The following is a 25701-nucleotide window of genomic DNA, read 5'->3' on the forward strand; positions in this document are numbered from 1 at the left end:
AGAGTGGAAATATTTCCCTGTTCATTAAAATGTGTTATCCATAAATTACCATGGAAGAAGCCAGCCAGATTGAAGCAATGGGTATCAAAAAAAAAAAAAAATCAAAAGTAAAAAGTCCTTTGGCCCACTTCGGACAAAGAACACACACACATTCATTTACTCATTTATTTAAAAAGTGTTGAGTACCTTATATACAAGGCAAAAGTAGGTATGTTAACAATGTCTATTAAATATGATAATAAATAATTACTCTAAACATGACCAGTCCATTAATTCACTTATGTCCTAATGGCTGGTTAAGTTAAATGATGGGTGCTGTCCATTTAAGGCTCTGAAGACACCCAAAATCCTGGTAAATAATATGCACTGTAGTTATAGTTATACTTCTGTTTCCAAGGCTAATAAATAATAACACCCCATTGAGGTGTTAAGAACCCCAACTAGTCACAACTATGGGTTGAGAAGTAAGCTGGTACTATAAGCCAGATCTAATTTTTTATGATTATGGGTAAACATTTGACATGGTATATAACTACATTAAGTACTTAGCAGATATGCATATGAAAATGCCATATTAAATACATATGTATTGTTAATAATAAAAGGAATAAAAGTCAATGTGGAAATTTCATTAAGGAAATATTAGTAGCCCACATTATGTGTATATAGCTTTCCTACTACTTATTAAACTGAAATATTCATCATTTTTGTTTCACATGTATATTTTACAGTATGAGAATTTTCATGTAAATGGAAATAATTTATTTTGTGATGAAATTTGGAACTGCAGCAGAATCTCAGCTTTATTCTATTTTATTTCAAAAAAATTTAAAGCCATGAATAACGGTAAAATTTAAAAAATGGAACTAGATAAACTCATGAAGTCACAATTCATTACTTTTACATTTTCTTTATTTTAAATTCTTCTACTGTGTAACTATAAAACCCCTTTATTATAGAATTCCTTACTAGTGTGTTTTGTTAACTGAATTTAGTCTAGAAAATTTGGATATTCATTGATTATGTTCCTCTTTTCTGTATAAGATTGAAGATAAAAGTCGAATCATTTTAAGAATTATTGTTAGGTAAAAATATTTTCTGTGATCTCTTGATGAAAATTCTTAAGCAATTTTCTCTCAATTAAAAAAATAATAATATTCCTCATGGGGTTATAATGTGGCAGAGACATTCTGAAAGTAATTGATATATGTTAACGAGAGGAGAATATTTTCATGCTAAACGATGTCTGGAGTCCACATATTTTTTAAATGATTTTTTTCATAGACGATGGCCTACATCTTTATTTGCTTAGAACTTTGAAAACTGTTAACAGTAGAAAGGTTAGTACTATGTGGTACCAGTCAGGTTTCTTGACACATTCAAGTTTTAATGGTCTGAACTTTCATTCAATTAGCCCTTGGCCTTTGCAGCCAGGAACCTCTTGTTTTCAGTATTATAACTACAGGACAATAAAGCTTAAGAACAAGCCATGAAAAAAGGAAGCATCTTAAAAGCAAAAGCCTTCTCTGATCATTCTGTTTTTGTTTTCTTTATTGAACACAGACCTGAATGCTTCTGTGCCTCTAACGGTTCAGAACACAGCTATCGGGCAGGTAGCAGAATCACAAAGTAGAAAAAGAATAACGGCTGTCATTTTAACCATACAATCATTGGCCGCTAACACTTTGAGGGGCCTCCACTAGTTCCCTGGGCTCCTCTTCTGTCTCTGAGGGGCAGGGCTTCCTGGAAAGATCGCTGTTCCTATTCCCTTGCTTTTCCAGGCAAGACAATACCACAGCTTTCCGTCAGGACCCCAAGTGGCAAAGCTACCCTTTCCTATATCCAGCCTGCCCTGACCCAGTATATGCAGTCTGTTTCCTTGAACAGTTAGGTTGGGGAAGTGAGGAGAATGGATAGGAGAGGTCATCTTTTTTCTCTTCAATATTCTGCTGAGTCTCTTCTTTAAAAAATGGACCTAGGGTGGGGTGGAATAGTCACACAAAGAGGGGAAAGAGTTTTCTGGAATTTTTAAATACCACCAAGGCACTGGTAGTTAAGTGGGTTAGCGGTGACCGAAATTTTTAAATTGCTGTTAATTCACAGGACAAAGATTCATGACTGCCCTTTTCAGTTCCCAAAGCATGTATTGATGGATTGATTGCCAGATTGGTCTATTTAATGGAAAGAGGCACTGTTTTGTTATAGGGGATTAAGTCAAGAAAGACTGGCGCTGTATGCGCTGGTGGTGGAGTCCAGTTTGGTCATGCTTTCTGATCCCTAACTACAGAGTTGGATAAGAAAGTGCATCAGTTAGATGTGAAAAAGCATGTGCTTCCTCTCCAAAGTCCAGAAGTGCTTAAAAACTGTGATGTATATAATTCGGAACAATAAATTACGTGCACAAAAGGAGTTTATCATAACATAAAATTAAAAGGTGACAATTTCATCACACAGTTACACTGCTCTTTTCCTTTTTTTGTGTCTTTTTTTTTTTTTTGGTTTTGTCCTTTTTTGTTTCAGTTTTCATTTCCGTTTTTGTTTTTTATGGAGGGTTGGGGGAGGGCAGAGATTTGGTCCACGGAAGATTAATCACCCTCAATGATATATATATTAGAAAAAATATCAGCAGCAAGACTCTCTGGAAATAGATTCTGTTTGATGTAGCTAGTCTGTCTTTTCTGTTTTGCCCTCTTTCACAGCAGCCTCTGAAGTTTTCCGCAGGGGGGCTTTCTCCGAGGTGCCATGTCCTTGGCCAGAATCCGCCGCTCCGCCATTTTTGTGAGTAGTGTGTTTTTCCAAGTAGTTTAGCATTTCACTGAGGACTGTTTGGAAAGTGCTTAGGGCTGCGCATATTGCTGGGGTCCCAAAGCCATGAGTGATCAAACTGGAAATGAGAAGCGGTAGGAAAAAGAGATGAGCAATTTGCAGTATGATATGGGGCAACAGATCCCCCCATTTAATCCAGAACAGTCCATTAAACAGGCATTTATTGTGATCCGAAACGGCGCCAAGCATTGTGGAAGGCAGACGCAAGTCAATGTATTGCTCTGAACAATAAGAAATTCAGGGACTATCTGGAAGAAAACGTCACTGATAGACTTGATAGGCACTAATTATTAGCAGCTCTGAGTGTTTAACGCACGACTTGACTCTGAGTCTCGATCTCATTAAGAAAGCCAGAAAATACAACTTTCTATAGTGTGGGAATCATCTCGTTTTTAAGAATGGCACATATGCTTATATAAGCATATATCACACGAGAAGAGATCAAAATTGGCTGAGTGTGCCTGGTGTTTAGCTGCTCCTCTAACTTCATTCTTCTCTTCTTCAAGGTTATGGAGCTCTATCTGGGCACAAGGCCATCCTGCTGGAGATAACATTCCCAAGCTTTCCTTGCCGCTAAGTTTAGACACAGAGCTAATCCTTCCACTATAGACCACAGAGGAAGTGACGTTTGCAATTCCCACCTGCTTAAAAGGAAAGGGTGTGCCTTCTATTTCCTCTCAAAATAGCTATGGAGCTGTGCAGCTGAGGACAATACAAGATGGCAGGAACCTACTCACCTCCAGTCTCCTAAATGAGAGAAAAATAAAATTCTATCTAATGGAAGCCACTCTTTTTGGGGGTTTCCGCAGCTGACTAATTCATTAATAATCATAACTAGTGAGCCAGCATAGGGAGGGTTGGAGCAACTTCAGCATCGGTAGCCCTTCCAACCACAACAAATATCATCTCTAGCTGAACAAATACGTAAGTGTAGATTCATTCTTTCTGTGAACAAAACCCACCCAGATGGTTCATTTGCGTCCATTGCTTCTGAAGTGACACTGCCAGGTTCTCCCCATAACTCATATCTTGTAAAATATAGAAAAACATGACTGACATATATCATGCATATATTGTATCTATCTATAAATAGCATGGCATATATATTGTATATTCAATATATGAAGCCATTAATTGCTTACAAGCCCAAGGTTGTTACAGTTATTGTGATATTAGCAGTTTTTAAAATTAACTAATTAATTTTTATTTATTTATTTTGGCTGCATTGAGTCTTTGTTGCTGTGTGCGGGCTTTCTCTAGCTGTGGCAAGCAGGGGTTACTCTTTGTTACGGTGCATGGGCTTCTCATTGTGGTGGCTTCTCTTGTTGTGGATCACCGGCTCTAGGCAAGCAGGCTTCAGTAGTTGTGGCACTTGGGTTCTAGGGGGAGTGGGCTCAGTAGTTGTGGCGCACAGGCTTAGGGATCAAACCCGTGTCCCCTGCATTGGCAGGCAGATTCTTGACCACTGCGCCACCAGGGAAGTCCCATTAGCAGTTTTAAAATCAAATAGTACCATCCTTCACAATCTGTTAACTAGCTAGTTATCCTTCTGAGGGTATGTAATCTTTTTTTTTTTTTTTTTTTTTGCGGTACGCAGGCCTCTCACTGTTGTGGCCTATCCCGTTGCGGAGCACAGGCTCCGGACGCGCAGGCTCAGCGGCCATGGCTCACGGGCCCAGCCGCTCCGCGGCATGTGGGATCTTCCCAGACCGGGGCACGAACCCGTGTTTCCTGCATCGGCAGGCGGACTCTCAACCACTGCGCCACCAGGGAAGCCCAGGGTATGTAATCTTTAGGGGCAAAAATTACAAGATCTTAAAATATTGCAGATGAGGGATTTAGGATCTCAGGCAGCCTATTGATATGCCTCAGTGGTGATAATAAAAAGATTAGCACATGGAGTTGTTGCTCTGTTAATACACACATAAGACTCAAGACGATGCCAGACTTTTAGGAAGTGCTCCAATAAATGGTAACTATTGTTGGCTGTGGAACGTTCACAGTGAGAGTAAATTTTTCCGCATGTCCTTTATATTTTATAGGTTGCCACCATCTTTCATCCAGACATTTTACAAAGCCTGCCCTATGCCTAAGTCATAATTAACGTATGTTAAAAAGAAAAAGAGATTTCAGTCTCCAATTATTTAGAAAACAAGACTGGTCAATGTTTTGCCAACTATGTATACCAAAGTTTGTAATATAAGGCATCATCATAATTCAAGCATATGCATACGTTGCATTGCTGAGCAGGAAAACTGACTTCAGCTCTATTTCTCCAATGATATAAGTAGAGGGGAATCCAAATGTTTTAGGACTTAATCAGGGAGGAAGGACATAAATGGAATTAACTGAAGTGCTAGAAGAACTAATCATGGCGGCACCTGCAAAAAAGAACCAAATGAAGCCATCTATTAGTGTCTAGATGCTTGGCCCTGGGCAAAAACTGCCTCTTTTCTCTTGTTTCACTCCTGTTCAGGGCTCCTCGTACCATTAGATAATTTGTTTTTCCTCTCTATTGCCGTGTTCTCTCAGTTGTGACTCCCCTTTTCATCTAGGCTGAATATACAGAATTTAGTTCCACTTGGGTAAACATTAAGGTTAATAGCCAATATTTGAGTCCTGACCACATGCCAGGCCCTGTTCTAACTGCTTTATTCTGTACCCCCTCACATAATCCTGTCAACAACTGTAAGAAGTAAGTATTATTATTTCCATTTTACAGGTGAAGAAACTGATATCCAGAAATGTTGAATAATCTGCCTGAGAAATTCCGTACTGCCTCTGTGCTTATCTATGCTCCGCTCAGGCTGTGGGTGCGTTTTACACCTTCTCTGTGAGAAATCGCATTCTGTTGGCAGTTTTAGCTCAGCTTCTCTAACTTAACTTTGTTCTATGGGCAGACTTGTAGACCTGGAAGATCATTCCTCCTCACTTTCCTGTCTAAGACCAGGGTTCTAAAAGGCCAGATACAAAGTAGGTGGGTCTGTGTAAATGTTTTACTTTTCCATGTTGAGAAGAGTGGTTGCCATAATGAAAAATTCTCAGGCTGGCATCCCTTCTTGACTGATGGCCTTCCTTACTTCTAAAATATGTACCTGGTCTTTAGTAAACTGCACTGTCACCTTTGCCCTGGATTGAGACCTCCTTGTGCAGAGTTCTTCACACTGCCTTCAACCTTGGGCACTGTGTGATTTGTGGGAAGTTATGTAGCCTTGTAAGACAACAACAGTCTGATGAAAACATCTGCAAGTTTCTTTCCGGCACTAAGCTTCAATTCACTGCTATAATGCTTATGGCACACTTCTTAAAACCAAGGACATGACAGAAGGTTATAGATGTTGAAAAACCACTTATCTCAACAGATAAGTCTCAAACTGTGAAATAGTCAACATAAGAAAAGTAAGGACTTGGGCTTCCCTGGTGGCGCAGTGGTTGAGAGTCCGCCTGCCGATGCAGGAAACACGGGTTCGTGCCCCGGTCCGGGAAGATCCCACATGCCGCGGAGCGGCTGGGCCCGTGAGCCATGGCCGCTGAGCCTGCGCGTCCGGAGCCTGTGCTCCGCAACGGGAGAGGCCACAACAGTGAGAGGCCCGCGTACCGCAAAAAAAAAAAAAAGAAAAGTAAGGACTCGAAGTGTTATCATTCAGCATAAAAAACACTATGCAAATGTTGTTAATGTCCTTGACTTCACATTACCTGCACATCAAAATTATGCATGGAACACTACATAGGATGATGCTAAAAGCAAGGTATAGCCTCTGTTCTAGCAGTTTTCAGTAAGGTTTATGAATCTAAATAATTAATCTAATATTATATGAGAACAACACAGAACAAAATGTGAAATCACAGAATGATTAAAAGAATTTCTGGGAATGTCATGTTTTTCTTTTAGCCCCAGCCATTCCAGAAAAATAGGTATATATCTCATTCACAGTGACATACGAAAAGGAGAAAAGGGATAATGTAGAGTCTACAGAAAAATAAGAGAAAAACAGAAAGAAGAGGCTGATTTTCAGTCCTAGACAGAAAATAAACTAAGGTCATCTATCTGTAAGGTAACACACTATAGTCAAATCTCTAAAATCTTTGATAACGTCATTTTTTTGCCCTTAGAAAGTATTATTTTTTAGCCACAGATTTAATCTTTATGTTATATTTGGCATTTGCATCTATTTTCATCAGATTAATATCAGAGAGCATTTCACAAGTAAATATTACCTGGGCTAAACAGCAGCCATGATGGTTTGAAGTAGGTTGTCAAAATATAGAAGTCCTTCTAAATTTAAATTCATCTAAAAGTTTGTCCTCAAGTAGACAAGCTAGAGAGACAATCAGCATTGCTCTAGGTGTATCATCTTCATGCCACGTTTAAAACATTTTGCTGAACAGTGGCAGACAATACAAATGTTGTATCAGATTTCTTAGTGTATTTGCATTTTCCAGCTCTCCTTCCTTCACCCTTTATAATCATATGTTCTATTATTTTATTTTTGAAAGGCTTATCTCTTCTCTATCCTCAAACCTACGATGGTCATTCCTGCTTGTGTACCTTTGTTTGTCCTCCCTCTTTTTTTTTCAGCCAATATAAAAACCACTCAACCTTCAAAGTACCTTGGATGATATTGGAAAAAAAGGAGTTAGCTTCCTGTTCCCTTGATTAAGATATTGAAAAAGATGAGCTCCTGCCAAAGGATAGAAACTTGCCAAAGTGATGAGAAAACTTAAATAGAATTCTGAGGAGAAAGGAATAACATTCCCCACCAAAAACGTAAAACTAGAGCCCAGAGAAGACAATGGGAAGAAAATAAGTGAGGGTAAGATCTCATCATCAAAGTGGGAGCTATATGCAGCCATATCACTTAGAGCATAAGTGATCATCGAAGTATCCTAGATTTTAACATAAGTGGCAAATAAGATGTTATATGTATCCCCGACAATCTGTGGCTTGAGTTCTTACCATAAACTGGTAATCAAAAGTTAAGAGTCTTGGACTTCCCTGGTGGCACAGTGGTTAAGAATCCGCCTGCCAATGCAGGGGACATGGATTTGATCCCTGGTCTGGGAAGATCCCACATGCCACGGAGCAACTAAGCCCGTGCACCACAACTACTGAGCCCACGCGCCCTAGAATCCAAGTGCCACAACTACTGAGGCCGCGTGCTACAACTACTGAAGCCCGTGTGTCTGGAGCCCATGATCCACAACAAGAGAAGCCACCGCAGTAAGAAGCCGGCACACCGCATCAAAGAGCAGCCCCCCCTCGCCACAACTAGAGAAAAGCCCACGCACAGCAACGAAGACCCAACACAGGCAAAAATAAAATATAAATAAATGAAATTAAATTTTAAAAGAAAGTTAGAGTCTAATCTTAACAAAAGAAAAATACGAAGGGTTGTTACAAAATAAAACCAAACCACCAGGCAACAGCAACAACTAAAACAAACAGGACTGAGGTAGCGCGCTCCTACTGTCAACCTACACTCTACCTGACATCGTCTGCTGCCAGCATCTGGGCATTTATCATTTCCAGGAGGCAGCAGCCTTGAGGAAGAAGAGGTGGGACTCCCGTGTATGGAATAATTGACTTAGCAAAGACTAAAGTTTCCTCGGTTTCATTCAGAAGACTCTGTTGCCCAGGCCTATAGGATTTAGTTTGAAGTTCTGTTCCAAGAATGAGGAAGAGGAACAATGCAGAGAGAGGCCTGGGGGAGAGAGTGCTACCTTAGCAAGTGAAAGATTCAATGGTAATTAAGAAACTTCGCTTTCTTTTCAAAGAGTTTAATCTTTAAAACTGGCAATGGTATTAATGGAACTGCAACTTTTTTTTTCAAGTATAGGAAACTCCTATTTCAGGATAAAGAAAACAGAGGCATGTGTTTCTGAGACACTTGAGTGGTTAGGTAACCTTTGAAAAATCATGGAAAATGGGGAGGAAGTAGTGAAATGGAACAGAGTAACATGCCTTAATAATTAAAGCAGGAGAAAAGAGACAGATTTTAGAAATTCTAGGTTATTAAGCTACATTTAATTAGTCCTTAACGAATTTCTTAAAATGGGATATATTAAAAAATCAGGTATACCGACTTTAAATTTACATACGATAATATTAGCCCTTTTAGGTATATAGTTCGTTGAATTTTGACAAACCCATACAGTTGTGTAATGACCACCATTACCCAAAACATTTTCTCGTGATCCCTTTCGGTCAATGCACTTTCCCCGCCCCCAGATCTTTGGAATCAGTGTTCTAATTTCTATCTCTATAGTTTTTACTTTTTCCCCCGAATGTCGTATAAATTGAATCATGAAGTCTATAGACTTTTATGACTGTCTGTTTTCACTTTGCCTAATAATTTTGAGATTCATCCATGTTTTGGTGTTTATCAATAGATTATTTCTTTTTATTGCTGGTAGGTATTCCATTGAATGGGATTATTGCAATTTGTTCATGTAATGGGTTATTACTAATTTAAGGGCTAATATTTAAGAAATAGAAGTGATCGCTGAAATGCTGCATGGCTTCAGTAATAATTGAGTTAACAAGGGCTAAAGGGTCCTCAGTTTCCAGTGGAGTGCTGCAAGACTTTCCCATTAATCCCACTCTCCTCCACATCTTAATTGACAATGTGATTGACAGCGTCATGGATTTGTAACTTAATGGCTGGTATTAAAACAGAGAGAAAAATTCCTGCACTGGTTAGCAGAACCGAAGTGCTGAAATACCTTCATCTGGTAAAAAGCTTAGTTGGTGGGCTAAATCAATGATGTGAAATTTAGGAAAGATTAAGGAAAACATATCTGTTTGCAGTATATTGAGAGAGGGAGAGAGTTGACTCAAGCAATTCTTAGGGAAAAGGCACACCAAATCAGTAAGTCTAAACCATAAAGGGAGGATCAAAATGTGAGCTTCAGATCATAGCTAGTCAGGCTTAGAACTCCATTTACCCTGAACTATTCTCTCTCTGTCTAAGCAGATTCCAGCTCATTGATTTAATTTTCCTATTTCACCCTGAGGAGCAGGGTTCTGACAGACACCTGCTGAGAAAAGCCAGACTGTTGAAGTTTATGCACCTGATGTTCTAGAAAATGTAACTTATATTTAAGTCATCTTCTTAATTTTATTCATGATTTTAAAAACTCCTATTTTGCTAGACTTCCTAATTAACATTCTTTAGAGCATCTTTCTTCCACATAAACCATCTCTTCAAATTGGCTGTTTGCTGGATCCAGAGGTGAAGCTCTACTTTTGACTTTCCCCCTAAGTGTTAAAGTGTGTTCACATCTCAGCAGCTGGAGAGATACCACAGGGTAGAACCACCCTTTCTAGGGAGACGGTGTTTGTTTGAGTGTGCGTGCACATGTACATGCTGTTGACTTAACACTTTTTATTAACCTGAATACGTGCTATAGATATAGATTTTAACTTTTTAAAGGAAAATATACTGCAACAGTTCAAAATGTATTCTCTATCAGTGGGATTAAAAGTGAAGAAATTGAGACAGAAATGAAAGAGGAAATAGAGGATGGTAGAAAAGAGATTGTTATTTGAAAAAGAATAAATTATAATCCTTTCTCCTTTTTCCCTGTGTAATTTTGCGAATAAGGTGTTATTAACAACCCATCTTTAACTCCAACAGTATTTATACTTACAAACTATTTGACATTAATGATGAGGAATTATAATTATAATAGAAATTTCACAAACTCCCTGTGATCTCTGGCTAAATGAATTTCTTTTGCTTGTGGACAAGGCCTTACATATTTATCTTTAGACTCTCCAAAGCTTCAGTGCTTACTTGGAATATAGGTTAATATAGGATTCTGAATGAACATATACCAGAGGAACAAGAGCTGCTTAACTTTCCTTAATCTAAGTAAATATGGTTTACATTTCACCAGCTTTCTTGTCCGCTAGAGACATGGTACAAAGCTGTTTCCATATTGCTCTAATTGTCCTTCGGAAATGTTTTATCATTACTTTAATTGATTTGTCTAAACGAATTCAAATTAAACCACTCAGGCAATTTTCTAAAACATAGCCTAAAGCAAATTCCTATGGAATCTTCCCCTGAATTCTTCCTATCTTGGCAAGATTTGGGCCTGGCACATGAAAAGATGCTCAACATTGCTAATTATTAGAGCAATTCAAATCAAAACAACAATGAGACATCACCCCACACCTGTCAGAATGGCTATCATCAAAAAGTCTGCAAATAACAAATGCTGGTGATGATGTGGAGAAAAGGAAACCCTTATACACTATTGATGGGAATGTAAATTGGTGGAAAACCATATGGAGGTTTCTCAAAAAACTAAAAATAGAGCTATCAGTATGATCCAGCAATTCCACTCCTGGGTATATATCCAGAAAAAAAAAAACGAGAGCACTAGTGCAAAAAGATACATGTACCCCAATGTTCAGAGCATCATTATTTATAATTGCCAACATATGCAAGCAACCCAACTGTCCATCAACAGATAAATGGACCAAGAAGATGTGGTATGTATTAGCCACACACACAAAATTAAAACCTCCCATTTGCAGCAATGTGGATGAACCTAGAGAATATCATGCTTAGTGAAATAAGTCAGATAGAGAAAGACAAATACTGTATGAAATCACTTATATGTGGAATCTAAAAAAATAATACAAATGAATGACTATAGCAAAACAGAAACAGACTCACGGATACAGAAATCAAACTAGTGGTTACCAGAGGGTACAGGGAAGGGGGGAGGGCCAAGTTAGGGTTATAGGATTAAGAGATAAAACTACTTTGTATAAAATAGATAAGCAACAAGGATATACTGTAGAGCACAGGGAATTACAGTCATTATCTTATAATAACATTTAATAAAGTATAATCTGTAAAAATACTGAATCACTGTGCTGTACACGTGAAACTAATATAATATTGTAAGTCAACTGTACTTGAATTTAAAAAAAAGAGTTGGGCCTGGGCTCAAACACATCCTTTCCACCTACTAAGGGAACACTGATTTAACAGGATTAAAAGGAAAATAAAAGTCTCATTCCTATTTGCCACTGAGGACTGCCTCACTCAGTTGTGTCTGACAACTAAGGACGGATTCTTCTAGCTTTCTTTTGGGATACAAAAAGCTGGAAGTAGTAGATACTATTATACTACAAGCTAGAAGACTGAAAATCAAGAGAAAATACTCTACCATCGTCATTTAGATAATTAAAGCAAAAGCTGATTTTTTTTTTTGTCAACTTTCTATCTGGAAAAGTTTCTGGTGTGTGTAAAGGCTGAAATAGTTTGGGCTACTGTTCCTATTATTTTGTTATGTTGCATCATTCCAGTGGGTGTTTGGTCTCACGTACCTTTGATTTTCCGAACAGCATAGAGATGCCACTGTTATCAACCTCATTTCTGCTTTCCGGCCTCTGGGAGGCACGCAGGCAGCAAGATTTAAAGGGAAGACAAGCCTCCTTTTCCTTCTCTCCTGGATTATTCAGAGACTGCAGGTTTAGGTCCAACTGTAGCCTGAGGCTCAGTCTGTACTCCTCACTACTTTTAGGTGGCAGATGGAAAAATGCCTTCTTCCACTCATGAGAACAGCCATGAGGGCAGGAGGCTGGGAGACAGACCCTGGAGAACACCAGCAAAGGATTGTGGGGCTTCTCTGCAAAACCTTAGTTCTTTTCAGAACCATGAGGGGAAGATGCTTCATCTCTCTGAAGTGGCACAACTCCTGAATATAGGTCATGGGAAGAGACCTCAGCCTGAGGAAAGCAGCTGGGTCTTAGGCACCCAGAACTTGATGGCATCTATCCTTTCTAGCCAAACTGGTTGAGGAAGCAGAGAAAAAGGAAACTGACTGATTGTGCTTATTTTCTACATAAATTATATTATCCCCTAGCCCCCAGGGCTTTTAAAATGGAGTTTAATTGAGGTGCATGATTAAGGTATATGGTTCTCTGGCAGTGAGTAGCAGCCCACTTGTTAGCAAGGCCTTGTCAGCACCCACAAATGTTCTATGGTTTCTTTAGCTGGTGGTTCTCAACCTTAGATACATGCAAGAATCACCCAGGGAGTTTATTTTTTAAAACGCCAATGTGCGAGTCCCACCCCAGAGATCCTGATTTAATTGGTTTGGGATGCGTCCAAACATCAGTATTTTAGAAACAGTACTGAATAGTTTAAGTGTAGCTAGGGAGTTAGGCGTGTTCCCTTAGAGCCAAGAAATGACACCTAAATACCGGGTTGGCTAACCTCCCTAGGTAAAAGAGGAAGATGAACTTTTCCAGCATTTCCCCCAAGAACTTCTGCAGAGCCTAAGTTCCATGGAATGTTAATAGGTATTCTGAGAAAAAAACAGTTTCTGTGATCAAGTTTTGGAGACAGGAAGCTAAGCATTCCTTCCATTCAAAAACAGTTTGGGGAGCTTATAATATGCCAATTTTGTTGGCGCACCTCTAGAGGAGTATGGTAGTCAGGGTTTCTTGAGCCAAAAAAAAACACTTGACCATGACACACTTTCAAGGAGCAGCTCATGGGACTATGAAACTCACTTTGGAGAAGTGCATTTATGACTGTCCTGAACCTCTGCCAGGTTGGGAGACGTGATTGCCTATCCACCACTCTAAGGTCACATTTCTCCTGTTTTTCTCAGCCACTTACTCTGAGGTCCCAAAGGGATTGAGTCTTTGTGATTCCATTTTACTTCACTCCATCTCATTAGCAAAGGAAGCTAAGGGTATAATCATTGCACACACATTAGGAGAGACCAAAGTCAATCACATCCAAGTCAATTTTTTGAAGGTAAAGACATTTTTTTTTGATATCTCCACCCTATTTTTTACATATGGAAATAGAGCTTTGGGGGATAAATTAACCATGTCCTTATATTTCTCCCTATCAGACAATCCATATTTTCTTTGTAGAATAGGGGAAGGAAAATGCTAAGCTGAGGACTCGTGCTCTCTTAGATGAATTTAGTCAACTGTTGACTTCTGGGGAATTTTTTTTATTGAAGTAACCTTGGTTTATAACATTACGTAAGTTTCATGTGCACATTATATTTCTACTTCTGTATATACAACAGTGTGCTCACCACCAAATATATGGTTTCCATCAGCTGTTGACTTTTTTAAATGAACAAGTTGCTAAAACAGAGAGAGGAAGTGAGATCACATGGAAACACAGCATAAATGATTGATTGAGCAGTAAATGGAGAATGGAATAAAGAAGCTTAGAAGGAGCCTTCAAGATCATCCAGGTTAACTGTTGTCAATTTACAGATGAACCTGCAGAGGCCAGACTGGTAAATGTCTGCTCTAAATCCACACTTCCAGCCGGAAACCGAGAGGAGACTGAGCTAGACGCCCTGACATCCATTCTGAGTATTGCCCATGATTTCGTGCTGTCTCTCCCCCAACCCACAGATCAACAAAGATAGAAATTATTTAAATACAAATTTACCAAATTATTCACATGTAATTCTTAGGGGACAATGTTTGCAAATTTTCATTAGAAACAGTTGCTTCTGGTTTCTCTTGTTTGAATTACCAGTCTCCTATGTGCTGAACCTAAAAATCCATTAAAATGTCATCAAATGACCTGCAATAGATGTTTTTATGTTCATAACTCCTGCAGCATTTGGTTCGGGGCCACGCACTTTGTGAAGGACAATAAATACTGGCAACTGATTTACACTTTAATTTCCTGCTTAACGTTAAGTAAAGGTAGGTAATTTAACGTAGATTCGTGCAAGAAGGGCATCATGGTTCCACTTATCTGCTAAGGAAGTGAAAACTGTTGCCTGTTTTATTTTATAGTCTACATTTTTTTCTATTGAAAGTTTTACTTCAAGGGAAAGAGGATTTTTTCTCTTATGTAAATACAGGCTGTCCTTTTTTATTTAAGTAGTGAATAAGACCACTTACAGGTATGTTTTTCTTTGCAGTTGAGAATGTAAGTGCACTTTTGGAGTCTAGGTTAAAGTTTTAAAGTTTAATTTCAGCCTTACATAAAGGAGCTTCAGTGTGGAAAACATAGGATTTTTTTTCCTTCACAATTCAGGCCTATTATTTCCAACATTCTTAAATAAAATGGTCTTCGAAGTCCCCTTGAACTGGCAGAACATCCTGAAGGAGTCAATAATTCTGTTTCTTAAACCTAAGCCTAGGCATGTAATTTATTTTATGATGTTTTCTTTTGGGATTAGAGATTTAATTGAAATTTCTTCATTTCTCTTCTGACACTAAAAATGCTTTCACAAGATTAATAAAATCCTCCACTCCTGGTTACCTTCCCCACCATTTTCCCATCCCAAGAAAATGAAAAAATAAAAACAAAAAACAAAAACTATACACATCTTAGGCTCCTTGGAGAAGACGTGCTCACATTTAAATAGAGATACACATCCTATCTTCAGTGTGTTGTCAAGCACATAGCACTCAGAAGATTCTAGTTGAGTTGACTGGAATGCATGTCATACGTAGAACACAAAGAGAAGGGGGATGAACGGCCTAAGAAGAGAAAATTCAGAGAGACATGAGCGCTGCCTCTAGAAACTGGGAGGGAAACAGGATTAAACTGACTCTACAGGGCCCCCAAGGAGTGGGAATGTTAGGGAGACAGATCTTGCCCCAACGGAGGGAAGGCATTGCTAATAGAGTTGTCAGAGATAGAAGGGATGCCGAGGCACGAAAAGAGCAGCCTATCACTGGAAGTTATAGAGCCTGGAATGGGTGACAACTTGACAGGGATGTTGGAGGGAAGATTCAAATGTTGGAGGAGAGTGGGGAACTTAAGGGGCCTTCCAACACTGAGAATCAATGAGGAGAATGTAATCACCAGCAAACACAGACATCGGGGACAGCCTATGCATTTCTTACTTCCAAAGCGTTACGGGAGTTGTAGGAGGGTCTATTTCTAAGAAGATGTGATGTCAGTATACTTTGTGACTCAAATAGAAGAATTTAAGCACATTGAACATTTCACTTCCCCAGCCCATGGTCCAATGAAAACACCAAGGCCCTGGGAATGAAGCAGAGGAGAATATATCCAAGACAAAACAGAGTTAGTATCGTATTCTACATTTAGTAACATATAGGTACTGGGCACATACTATGTGCTAAGTACTGTGGATAGACAGAGGAAATCCTACAAGGACCTACTGTATAACACAGGGAACTATACTCAATATTTTGCAATAACCTATAAGGGAAAAGAATCTGAAAAAAAAAAGATACATATGTATGTAAAACTGAATCACTGTGCTGTACACCTGAAACTGACACGGTATTGTAAATCAACTATATTTCAATAAAAAAATATTTACAGTAAAAAAAAAAGGGGGAAATCCTTTCCCAATTATCCCAGGTAATTACCTGCACTCTACTTAACACTCTTATAGTCTCTCTATGTTATATTTTAAGTCTTTGTATGTAACTGTCTTCCACTTCAGAAGTACTTAAAGATGGGACAATCCTTTGGCCATCTTTGCACCACCTGCCCTTAGCATAGTAAAATACAAGAAACAGTAAAATATCATGCTCCCAAGGTGGGTATTGAGAAAGAAAACAACCTCATTTTTCCAACAGGTTGTTTTCTCTGAACTGAGCATTAAAAATAGTCTAGCTTCCTCCCCTTATTTACGTTGTTCAACGTGCTCGTGCTTTTGCTTGACGTTAGATTCAAGGATATTATGAGACCATAAGACACAAAGAAGGGCAAAGTTATTAAGATTTCTTGAGAGCTCAAAGAAGGGAATTCCTAACATTTCAGAAAATTAGGGCTCTGGTTTCATCTGAGCTGAGTCTGTTCTGTCCATGAAGCCCCACGCCACCTTGGTCTAATTGCCATTGCCATTCCAGGGAACTGTGTCTGTGGGGACTTCCGCAGATTTCAATCAATCGTCTTCCCCTTTCCAGTAGATGCTGTGGTGTCTGCTCTGTCCTCTAAAGCAATATACACTTTGGATGGTACTCAGTAAATTATAAATAATGGATAAACCTGCCTCCTGTCATTTTGATAGAAACGAGCAGCTTTCCAGGCTGTGAGTCAATCACGAGAAGGGTCACTACTCTCCCCACAGTTTCCCAGAGCACCCTGATATGTCAGTTACCACAGAAAACTGGAAGTAGTTATCTGGGCTTTACAAGGCCAGATCATTCCCTAGCTCTACCTAGACATGTTCAATCTGCTGAAAGTAAGCCATCGTTCTCCAGGTACCAAATCAGCCACCCTGGAAGATGTAATTCAAGTGGTTTGCAGTGGGAAGGAGATTCTGACGAAATAAAATAGTAGCACGAGTTGATGCTACTAATCAGAGTCGTCTCTACGCTTATCCAGTCACACTCTCTCCTTACTTCTTTCCCAGACAGCACTCAGCAAAAACAGTGGAAAATCAGACTCTGCTAATGGACTGTTTTCAACGTCAGATGTGATATGTTTCCTTTCTAACACATTTTTCTCTTGAGCTGATGCTTCTATCAAATTAAAGTTACCACCGTCAGTAGGAAATTATGAAAGAGACATCTTCCATGCTAACACATTGTTACCCAGATTATTAGCAGGATAATAGATGTAGAAGTTCTTTAATTCATTAGAGTATAAGACAGAACTTTACATAATTCTCAGTGTCACTTTAAAAATGAATTAGAGGGCTTCCCTGGTGGCGCAGTGGTTGAGAGTCCGCCTGCCGATGGAGGGGACATGGGTTCGTGCCCCGGTCCGGGAAGATCCCATCCGCGGCTGGGCCCGTGAGCCACGACCACTGAGCCTGCGCGTCCGGAGCCTGTGCTCCGCAACGGGAGAGGCCACAACAGTGAGAGGCCCGCGTGCCGCAAAAAAAAAAAAAAAAAAAAGAATTAGAAATGTTTTTCTTCACTTGACCTATTGAATCAGATCTTTAAATGTGTACTTCAGGCCTCAAGATTTTTTTTTTTTTGGCAACGCCATGCAGCTTGCAGGATCTTAGTTCCCCAACCAGGGATCGAACCCATGCCCTCGGCAGTGAAATCACAGAATCCTAGCCACTGGACAGCCAGGGAATTCCCTTTTGTCTACTTTTTTTGGCTTTTTTTTTCTTTTTTTTTGGCCTCAAGACTTTTAAAAAGCTCTAAGGGAAATTGCACTATGAACCCAGGTTTAAGAGCTACAATTCTAAAGTGTGAGGTATTTTTCCAAGGTCAGGCAACAAGTTGATTTTACAGTCCTATTAAGATATTTTATTGAGGCTACTTTTAATAAATGCATAGCAAAAACCAAAAAAACCACACATTTAAATTCGGTTTACATCAGGAGACTTAAATTTGGATTTTAATTGGAAATGTCAACCATGTTTAAAACTTTTGTTTAAAGGAACATTGTTTAAGACATGCAAAAAAAGTTGGACACATCTTACACCATATACAAAAATTAACTCAAAATGGATCAAAGATCTAAACATAAGACCTAAAACTCTTAGAAGAAAACACAGTTGGGGGAAAGCTTCATGACACTAGATATAGCAAGGATTTCCTGGATATAACACCAAAAACACAGGCAACAAAAATAAAAATAGGCAAATTGAACTACATCAAAAACCTCTGTGCATCAAAGAACACAACAGAATAAAAAGTCAACCTACAGAGTGGGAGAAAATATTTACAAATTGTATATCTAATATGGGGTTAATATCCAGAATATATAAAGAACTCCTACAACTCAACAACAAAAAGCAAATAACCAGATTTACAAATGGGCAAAGGATGTGAATAAAGAGCTCTTCAAAGATGCCATAGAAATGGCCAAGAAGCATATTAAAAGATGCTTAACATCATAATCATTAAGGAAATGCAAATCAAAACTTCAATGAGATATCACCTCACACTCATTAGGATAGCTACTATCTGCCCCGCAAATAAAATCACAACAATAAATAACAAGAGGTAGAGGTATTAGAACCCTGTGCCCTGTTGGTGGGAATGTAAAATGGTGCAGGCACATTGGAAAACAATATGACATTTTCTCAAAAATTAAAAATAGAATGACCATAGACATAGTGATTCTACTTATGGACATATATCCAAAAAAATTGAAAGCAGGATCTTCAAAAGATATTTGCACACCCATGTTCAGAGCAGCACTATTCACAATAGCCAAGAGGTAGAAGCAACCCAAGTATCCACTAATGGATGACTGGATAAGCGAGATGTGGTATACATGTACAATAGAATATTATTCAGTCTTAGAGGAAAGGAAATTTAACATGTGCTACAACATAGATGAACCTTGAAAACATTATGCTAAGTGAAATAAGTCAATCACAAAAAGACAAATACTGTATGAGTTTACTTATTTGAAGTATTTAGTCAAATTCATAGGGACAGAAAGTAGAATGGTGGTTGCCAAGGGCTGGGGGGAAGGGGAAATTTGTTGTTTAATGGCTATAGAGTTTCAGATTTGCAAAATGAAAAAAATCGTGGAGACTGGTTGCCCAACAATGTGAATATACTTAACATTACTGAACTGAACACTTAGAAATGATTAAGATGGTAAATGCTGTGTTGTGTTTTTTTAACCACAATTTTTTAAAAAGATATAATTAAGGAAATTTGCTGTAAAGTGAATTTTGGTTAAGTGATTTGTAACGTCATACTACCCGCCATTGTGAAATCCAGAAGATTTCATCTAAATAAATAATCAGAATGTAGTTAAAGCAAAATATATGAAAAAATCTGACAAACATTACAAAAGCATAATAAATGGGAGTCGTAACTTTCTGATAGCAAACTACTCAACATATCAATAATAATACCAAAGTTTTATAGGTGATACATTTATAAGTAGATATACCATGTAATGTTAAATGTGTTAAGATATGGCTGTACATTTCAAATTGTTGTGACTGAGAATCTGCAGCCATATATCTTCTCGAGAGTTTTATACCCAAAATGTAATCTCTCTTTTTTACAGAGAATGAGGAGGAACAATTTACCATATATTTAGCTTTTCTCTAGGAAACATCAGACTAGCTTCTCTGGGTAATTCTAGACTAGCTTGTTACTATATTTTGCATGGGGAGGAACCAAAGAGCATATAAAGCACATGTAGGAAACATTCAGCTCAAGTTTTCTCTAAAGAGTTCTGTGGCATTAAGTTGGCAGATGACTCAGGTATCAACAAATTAGCAGACTGTGCGTACGCTAAACAGACAAATAGTTTGCCTATTTATTTTACACTGTAGCTGATATCCAATTTACCCATTGATGCCGTAGTCTGTTTTGAGGCTGAAAAAGGACAGCTCACTGTCCAATAAAGACTGCGACCTCTGTGATTGGAAATGACCTAGCAGACATGACAGAGAGCCCCAGTTCTCTGTATTCCAACAGTAAGTTCCTTCTTGGAGTAAATCTGTAATTCAACAAACTTCCTTAAATCCAGAACTGAACTTGTATAAAAATTATTAAGCTGTGAACTGAACTTCTGTAAAAACTATTAATCTCTTAAGTATGTATACAAATAAAAATGTGGAAAAAATTTGTACAGATATGATAGTAGAGCAGTTTGTACTTTTTAAACTTGGATCAGTGGTACAGTAAACAGTATATCATTTATTGAATGCTTACTCTGTATTCATTTTCTCATTTTAGCTCACTACCACCATGTAATGGAGCGGTTCTTATTCCATTAAAAGCTAGGGAAAGAAAAGCTTGAGAAGAGTACATACATTACCCCAAATAACCCAGCTCAGATGTATTAAGGGTCTGGATTTGAAGACCATTCTCTTGACTCCAAAGCCTTTTGCTCTTAACTTTTGAGCACTACGCTTTCTCCCAGTTTTAGTACACTCACCTTCACTAACCCAATTGAATGGTAGAAGAAAAGTCCTGGGAACTTATCCCACATTTGGTGCATTTTTAGAAGACAAATCCTTTAATCTTCAGAGAGGTGTCTATTACACCTTGAGGAGTATTGTGACATGATGAAAAATTAAGTATTTTATTTAAAAGTCTCTGATGTTGCAGATAAAATTCCAACTTACTTAAATATCCATTATTTTGTATAACGGAATATCTTCCTCAAAAGCATTATAATCATTGAGAGGTATTGAAAGCATTTTGAAATTTAATTATGTTGGTCTTTCCTTAGCATTGATTTTTTAAACTAAATGATAATAATAAAAAGAGGATAAATAAAATTTTTTATTGATGAGAAATGTCATGTAGGCATTAGAATTCTAGAGTTTAACATTTGGAAGGCACCTGAAAAATTATCATGTTCATTTCCACATTGCAACCAGGGCATAAATTAACCAAGGAAAATAGTCTATTCTCTTCCAAAGAATTTCAGAAAATGAAATTTAAGATATACTTTCAATAATACATCCTGGGTTCTTTAAAATATGCTTGTGTGATCTAACTTAAGAACCATGCGCAGTTTCTAACTGCAGAGAAATCATTAGCGTACTCCTGGAAAATCAGTCTAGGATGTCCCATTAGTTTCTATCACATCGTCTGCCCATTCAACGATTCACCTAATCAAGGTAAAGAACTGTTTAAAGGATTTCAGGATCCTGATCTAAAAGTGCTATTGTTTGAAATAATAGTGCTCACAGTCACAGGTTCTTTGAAATCACACAAAGATATAAATTTTCTGATCCAAAATGCTTCATGCTTTAACTATTTTTACAATTTGATCTTAGGTGCTTGGAATTTCAAAAATTTCAGGCAGTCACCATATATATATATGTTTTATCTCTAAATGGAACTGTGATAGGACTACAAACATGTCTGGGTTAATAAAGATGGTTTTAACAATTTAAAAGAGAGTCTGAACAAATTGAAAAACGATTCTTACCTGAAATGTGTTAAGTGTCTCTGGATGTCAAGGTCTAGAATTGGAGTGGGTCTGGAGGATCCCAGCGGTGATCTATCTTGGCTCAAGAGGTCTTGAAATTCTTTACAAATTTGTCTAAAATAAAAGATTCAAAATTAAAGTTGAACTCTTGAGACGGGGCTTTAATTTCATCCCATGATATTTTTCCAAAGGCTTGTTTTCTCTTTTAAAAGAGGACTAGGTAAATACCATAAAGCAACCTCTGAAGTTCCATCTACAACATACAGATGAGGTTACAATGAGTTACAATAGCAACTATGCTCTCAAGATGATCATGAAACCTTTCAAGTGAGTAACAGTCCAGGAACATTGACAAAACCAATGTTCATTTTTAAGGTGAATATTCATAGATTAACCTCAGTATAAGGGAAGAATCTATACAACAGGATCACAATTAATAATTCCTTTAAAAAAATTAAAATGTGATTCTGGGGGTGGGGTATCATGTCTGTAAACAAGTTTAAATCAAGCTATAGGCTTATTTCAGAGCCATGATTCAAGTAGACTTTGGGAAATCCCTTTCCCCAATATTTCATTATAATTCAGACTCTTCTGGACTAAATTTGCGTTTTTAATATTTGAAGTAGACAATCACCCAAATTTAGTCTACTAGCCTCATTCTGTCTCAGAAAAATGATTACATTGTGCTCCACGTAAGATAGTTTCTTGCAAAAAAGTATCAGCAAGGGCATTTTTCTGCTGCTTTTCTTAATTTAAGTGATTATGATTTCTGATCATTGGTTTCATATTACCATGATTGTCCGATAACAGTAAAGCCCTGTGATACATAGTCCAAAAGATATAATTCTGAAGAAGCAAACATATGAAGGAACCGTGTGTGTGTGTGTGTGTGTGTTTTTTAACAACAAAACACTAGAGTAATGCAGAAGCTGAAGAGTGAAGTAAAAGACTGCCGAGGAATTGCTCAAAAGGATCCATCAACTAAGTGAAACCACCCCATATTCAAGGCATAATATGACAGTGATTAGGTTCTTTGTCTGGATTTACAATGGGCAATCACAAAATGTAATAATGTAGCCCTGACTATAATTACCTATGGAGCCAAAATCAAGTACAGAAGGGTCCAATTATTCCAAGTGAAAGTCACTGCATGGGCCCAGCCACTAAGTCCTCTCCAAAGCATTTGTGTCATTAAGCAAAAAACTACTACAAACTGACAAAATGTCTTGAAGCCCAAATAACGTACCATTGAGTTAAAATCAGAGGAGGCTTGTTTACTATAAGGTACCCCATATTTACCGAATTCTTCTGGAGATCATTTGAGACCTTTTTTTTTTTAACAAGCAATGAGTCTCAGTTTTAATGCCAGTGTTCAAATATCATCATTTCACAGAATTTGCCTTACTCATTTTGAACAGAGGTGAAAGTAAAAGAGGGATATACGGAAAGGAAAAGCCAAACAACAGATAAGTCTTTACTGTTCTAAATCAAACAGGATCCTCCATACCACCTGTTAATGTTTGGTTGAGTCTCAGATGCAGCATCTAAATGCATGTTTTAACAGTGCATGTGTGTACTTCCACTGAAAATATTTTATCTGAACTTCTCACTTTTTCTGTTCTGAGTTAGACTCAGTTGGCTGACTTTCAGGTGTATTGCCTATTTTTAATTAACGAGTAACAACTTAAATTAAATGTTGATATTATTTGTTGGCATCAAATGATGACATTTGGTGGGGCATCGTTATCTGTTGCGCTTCATGTTATTTCATAGAGTTAGATATATTGTTATCTTTGTTTTTAGAAAATGTCTTACTAAATTTTAAAATACAGACTCTTGCTATCACTTTTCAGACTAGCAATGTGAATTACTACGTGGTAGGTCATCAGTATGATGCATTATTACAAAGGAATATTGGAGTTGTTTAACGACTGGTCTCTTAATTTTCTATCAGATTAAAATGTATTAAAAATTTAAATGGACGTTAAAACATTGCTTTAGTTCGTGTGTTATGATATGGGAATTTCTTGGATAATTGAATAAACTAATTTAAAGTTGGCAAATCAACTTCTTTACTGTTTAAACAACAGAGCAAGTTACAATAAACTTAAAGTTGAGGAAGAAATGAGGAAAAGGCAAGTGTGGAAAAATTTAACTTATGCTGAGCAATTCAACTACTCCACACATGAAGCTGTATCAGGAGAAGTTTCAGAATTTTCAACCTTGATATTTGATTCTTCTGCTTAACTCACTGACTTTGGACAGCCTCCAGACTTAAAAACAGATGACAATTTTGTAGATTTCCTTTAGGCAATTATCATCATCACATTATGACAGTTACAGAGTTATTATTTTTATGCTTAGTTTTATTCTTATTTAAATTTTTATTTATGAAGCTATAGTAAGAAATACTCTTATTTCTCCAAACAAAATGTCACATTATGAATTACATAACACAAGATGATCTTCGATGAATCATAAATTCTAACTTTATCACTTACGTCATTGTCCTTAAGGATATAATTTTTTAGCTGATGTCTGAATTTAAAGTTCTGTTTCTCCTTTTGACTATTAATGTTATGGTAAAAATTAAAACTCGCTAACTATTCCGCTTTACCCTAATGCAGATCAAGTGTTAATCATATTTAGTTCTAAATTCAATGAAGAGGTTTAAATGTGTTTTTCATAAATCAAATAAATGTTTTGTCCAGTACATTTTTAGATTTCAAAAACTGTCTAACTCAGTTTCTATTACTCCCCTTAAATAATTATCTAATTACACGAAAATGTTTGGTTAATCAACAAAGCACTGGGAATAAAGAGGAATTAGGAGGGTAACGGCACTTAATCAATGAGCCTTTCTTACAATTGTATACTCGGCAATATAATTAAATACAACAGAATCTGTTATTCATAGAGGTAAAAAAGAAATATGTAAGCCATTGTGCCCATGCGGATCAGCAATTGGATCTCTCATCTAAAGAATTTTGAATTTTGTATATATTTTTGATACAATTGTCACAGTCTTGTGAACAAAGAAAGGTAAACTGATTAGAATGTAACGAATATCCATGTAGATTACTTAATTTCAAAACTGAGCATTTTAATCGAAAACAGCCAATGCTTTACCATTGGAAAATTTAGAAACTACTCAGAACATATGTTGGATCCATTAATATGTTGCTGAAAGGCATTTATTCCCACACCCCCTTAATTTATCTACTTATATTGATGACTACTTGTATTGAGTATGTTTGCTATGACTGCATAGTCTCCGATTCTTCAATTCTTGTTTCACATGATCTAATAAGAAGATGGAATGGATATAAATAACCACAAAAACAAAACATTTAGTCTGTCTCCTAATTTCTAGATGTTTATAGCCTATTTACTCTTACTTAAAGTAAGGTAATTGGAATTAGTGAATTCAATTCTTGCTTGACATTTAATGGTCTGCAAATGTCCAGCTACGGGAAGAGGGATCAAAGAGAATTACATGTTCTTGAAATGTTTCATGAAATCAAAGTTCAAAATATCACCTAAAATCATATACATTACTTAGATCCCATGTAAAAGGGAAATAGTACTCCCTAGTTGAATCCACTACTATAAAATAGATGTCTCCATACAACTTTGACAAATATGAAAGTACTTCTCCCAAGTTCTTCTAACATTTACTTCTGTGAAAACAAAATCTCAACATCAGATTGAATGCACTGACTCCCAAACACTTAGACAGAGTGATGGGAATTCCCAAGAAAATGGGAGCTTGTGTTTGGAAATTTAATGGTGGCCTTGCTGTGGATGGTGGGAATGAACAGTTCTAGAGCCTGGAGGAAGGAAGACAAGAAGGATTTCTCTAGATCAGGGGGTGAAAGTCTTAGAAAATGCATGATAAAACCACAACCGAGTAATTTTGAGGTAGGAAACATGAAGGTGTTTTCTCTTGGATAATTAGTATTTGGGGATAATAGTATCATTCAGAGGTATCACATGGGTATGCATGTTGGGAAATTTGTAAAATCCTACCAGCTAGAATGATATGCTTTGGGAACACCTA

At 37.4% G+C, this 25701-nt stretch overlaps 1 protein-coding gene across 1 annotated transcript in view; it reads right to left on the reverse strand.

The window, feature by feature from the left end:
• Nucleotides 1-1051: 1051 nt before the first annotated feature.
• The window catches only part of TFAP2D (transcription factor AP-2 delta), a 54715-nt gene continuing 30065 nt past the window's right edge, over nucleotides 1052-25701 (reverse strand). Inside the window, exons 6-7 of the mRNA XM_022581465.2 lie at nucleotides 21642-21755; nucleotides 1052-2884 (exon numbers count right to left, since the gene is read on the reverse strand). Coding sequence (XP_022437173.2) covers nucleotides 2665-2884; nucleotides 21642-21755 — 334 coding nt within the window. The 3' untranslated portion in view covers nucleotides 1052-2664. The remainder of the gene's footprint in view (nucleotides 2885-21641; nucleotides 21756-25701) is intronic.

This window comes from Delphinapterus leucas, chromosome 10 (genome assembly GCF_059928025.1).
Source record: "Delphinapterus leucas isolate spDelLeu-1000000601 "Yukka" chromosome 10, BTC_Dleu_Yukka2, whole genome shotgun sequence".
NCBI lineage: Eukaryota > Metazoa > Chordata > Mammalia > Artiodactyla > Monodontidae > Delphinapterus > Delphinapterus leucas.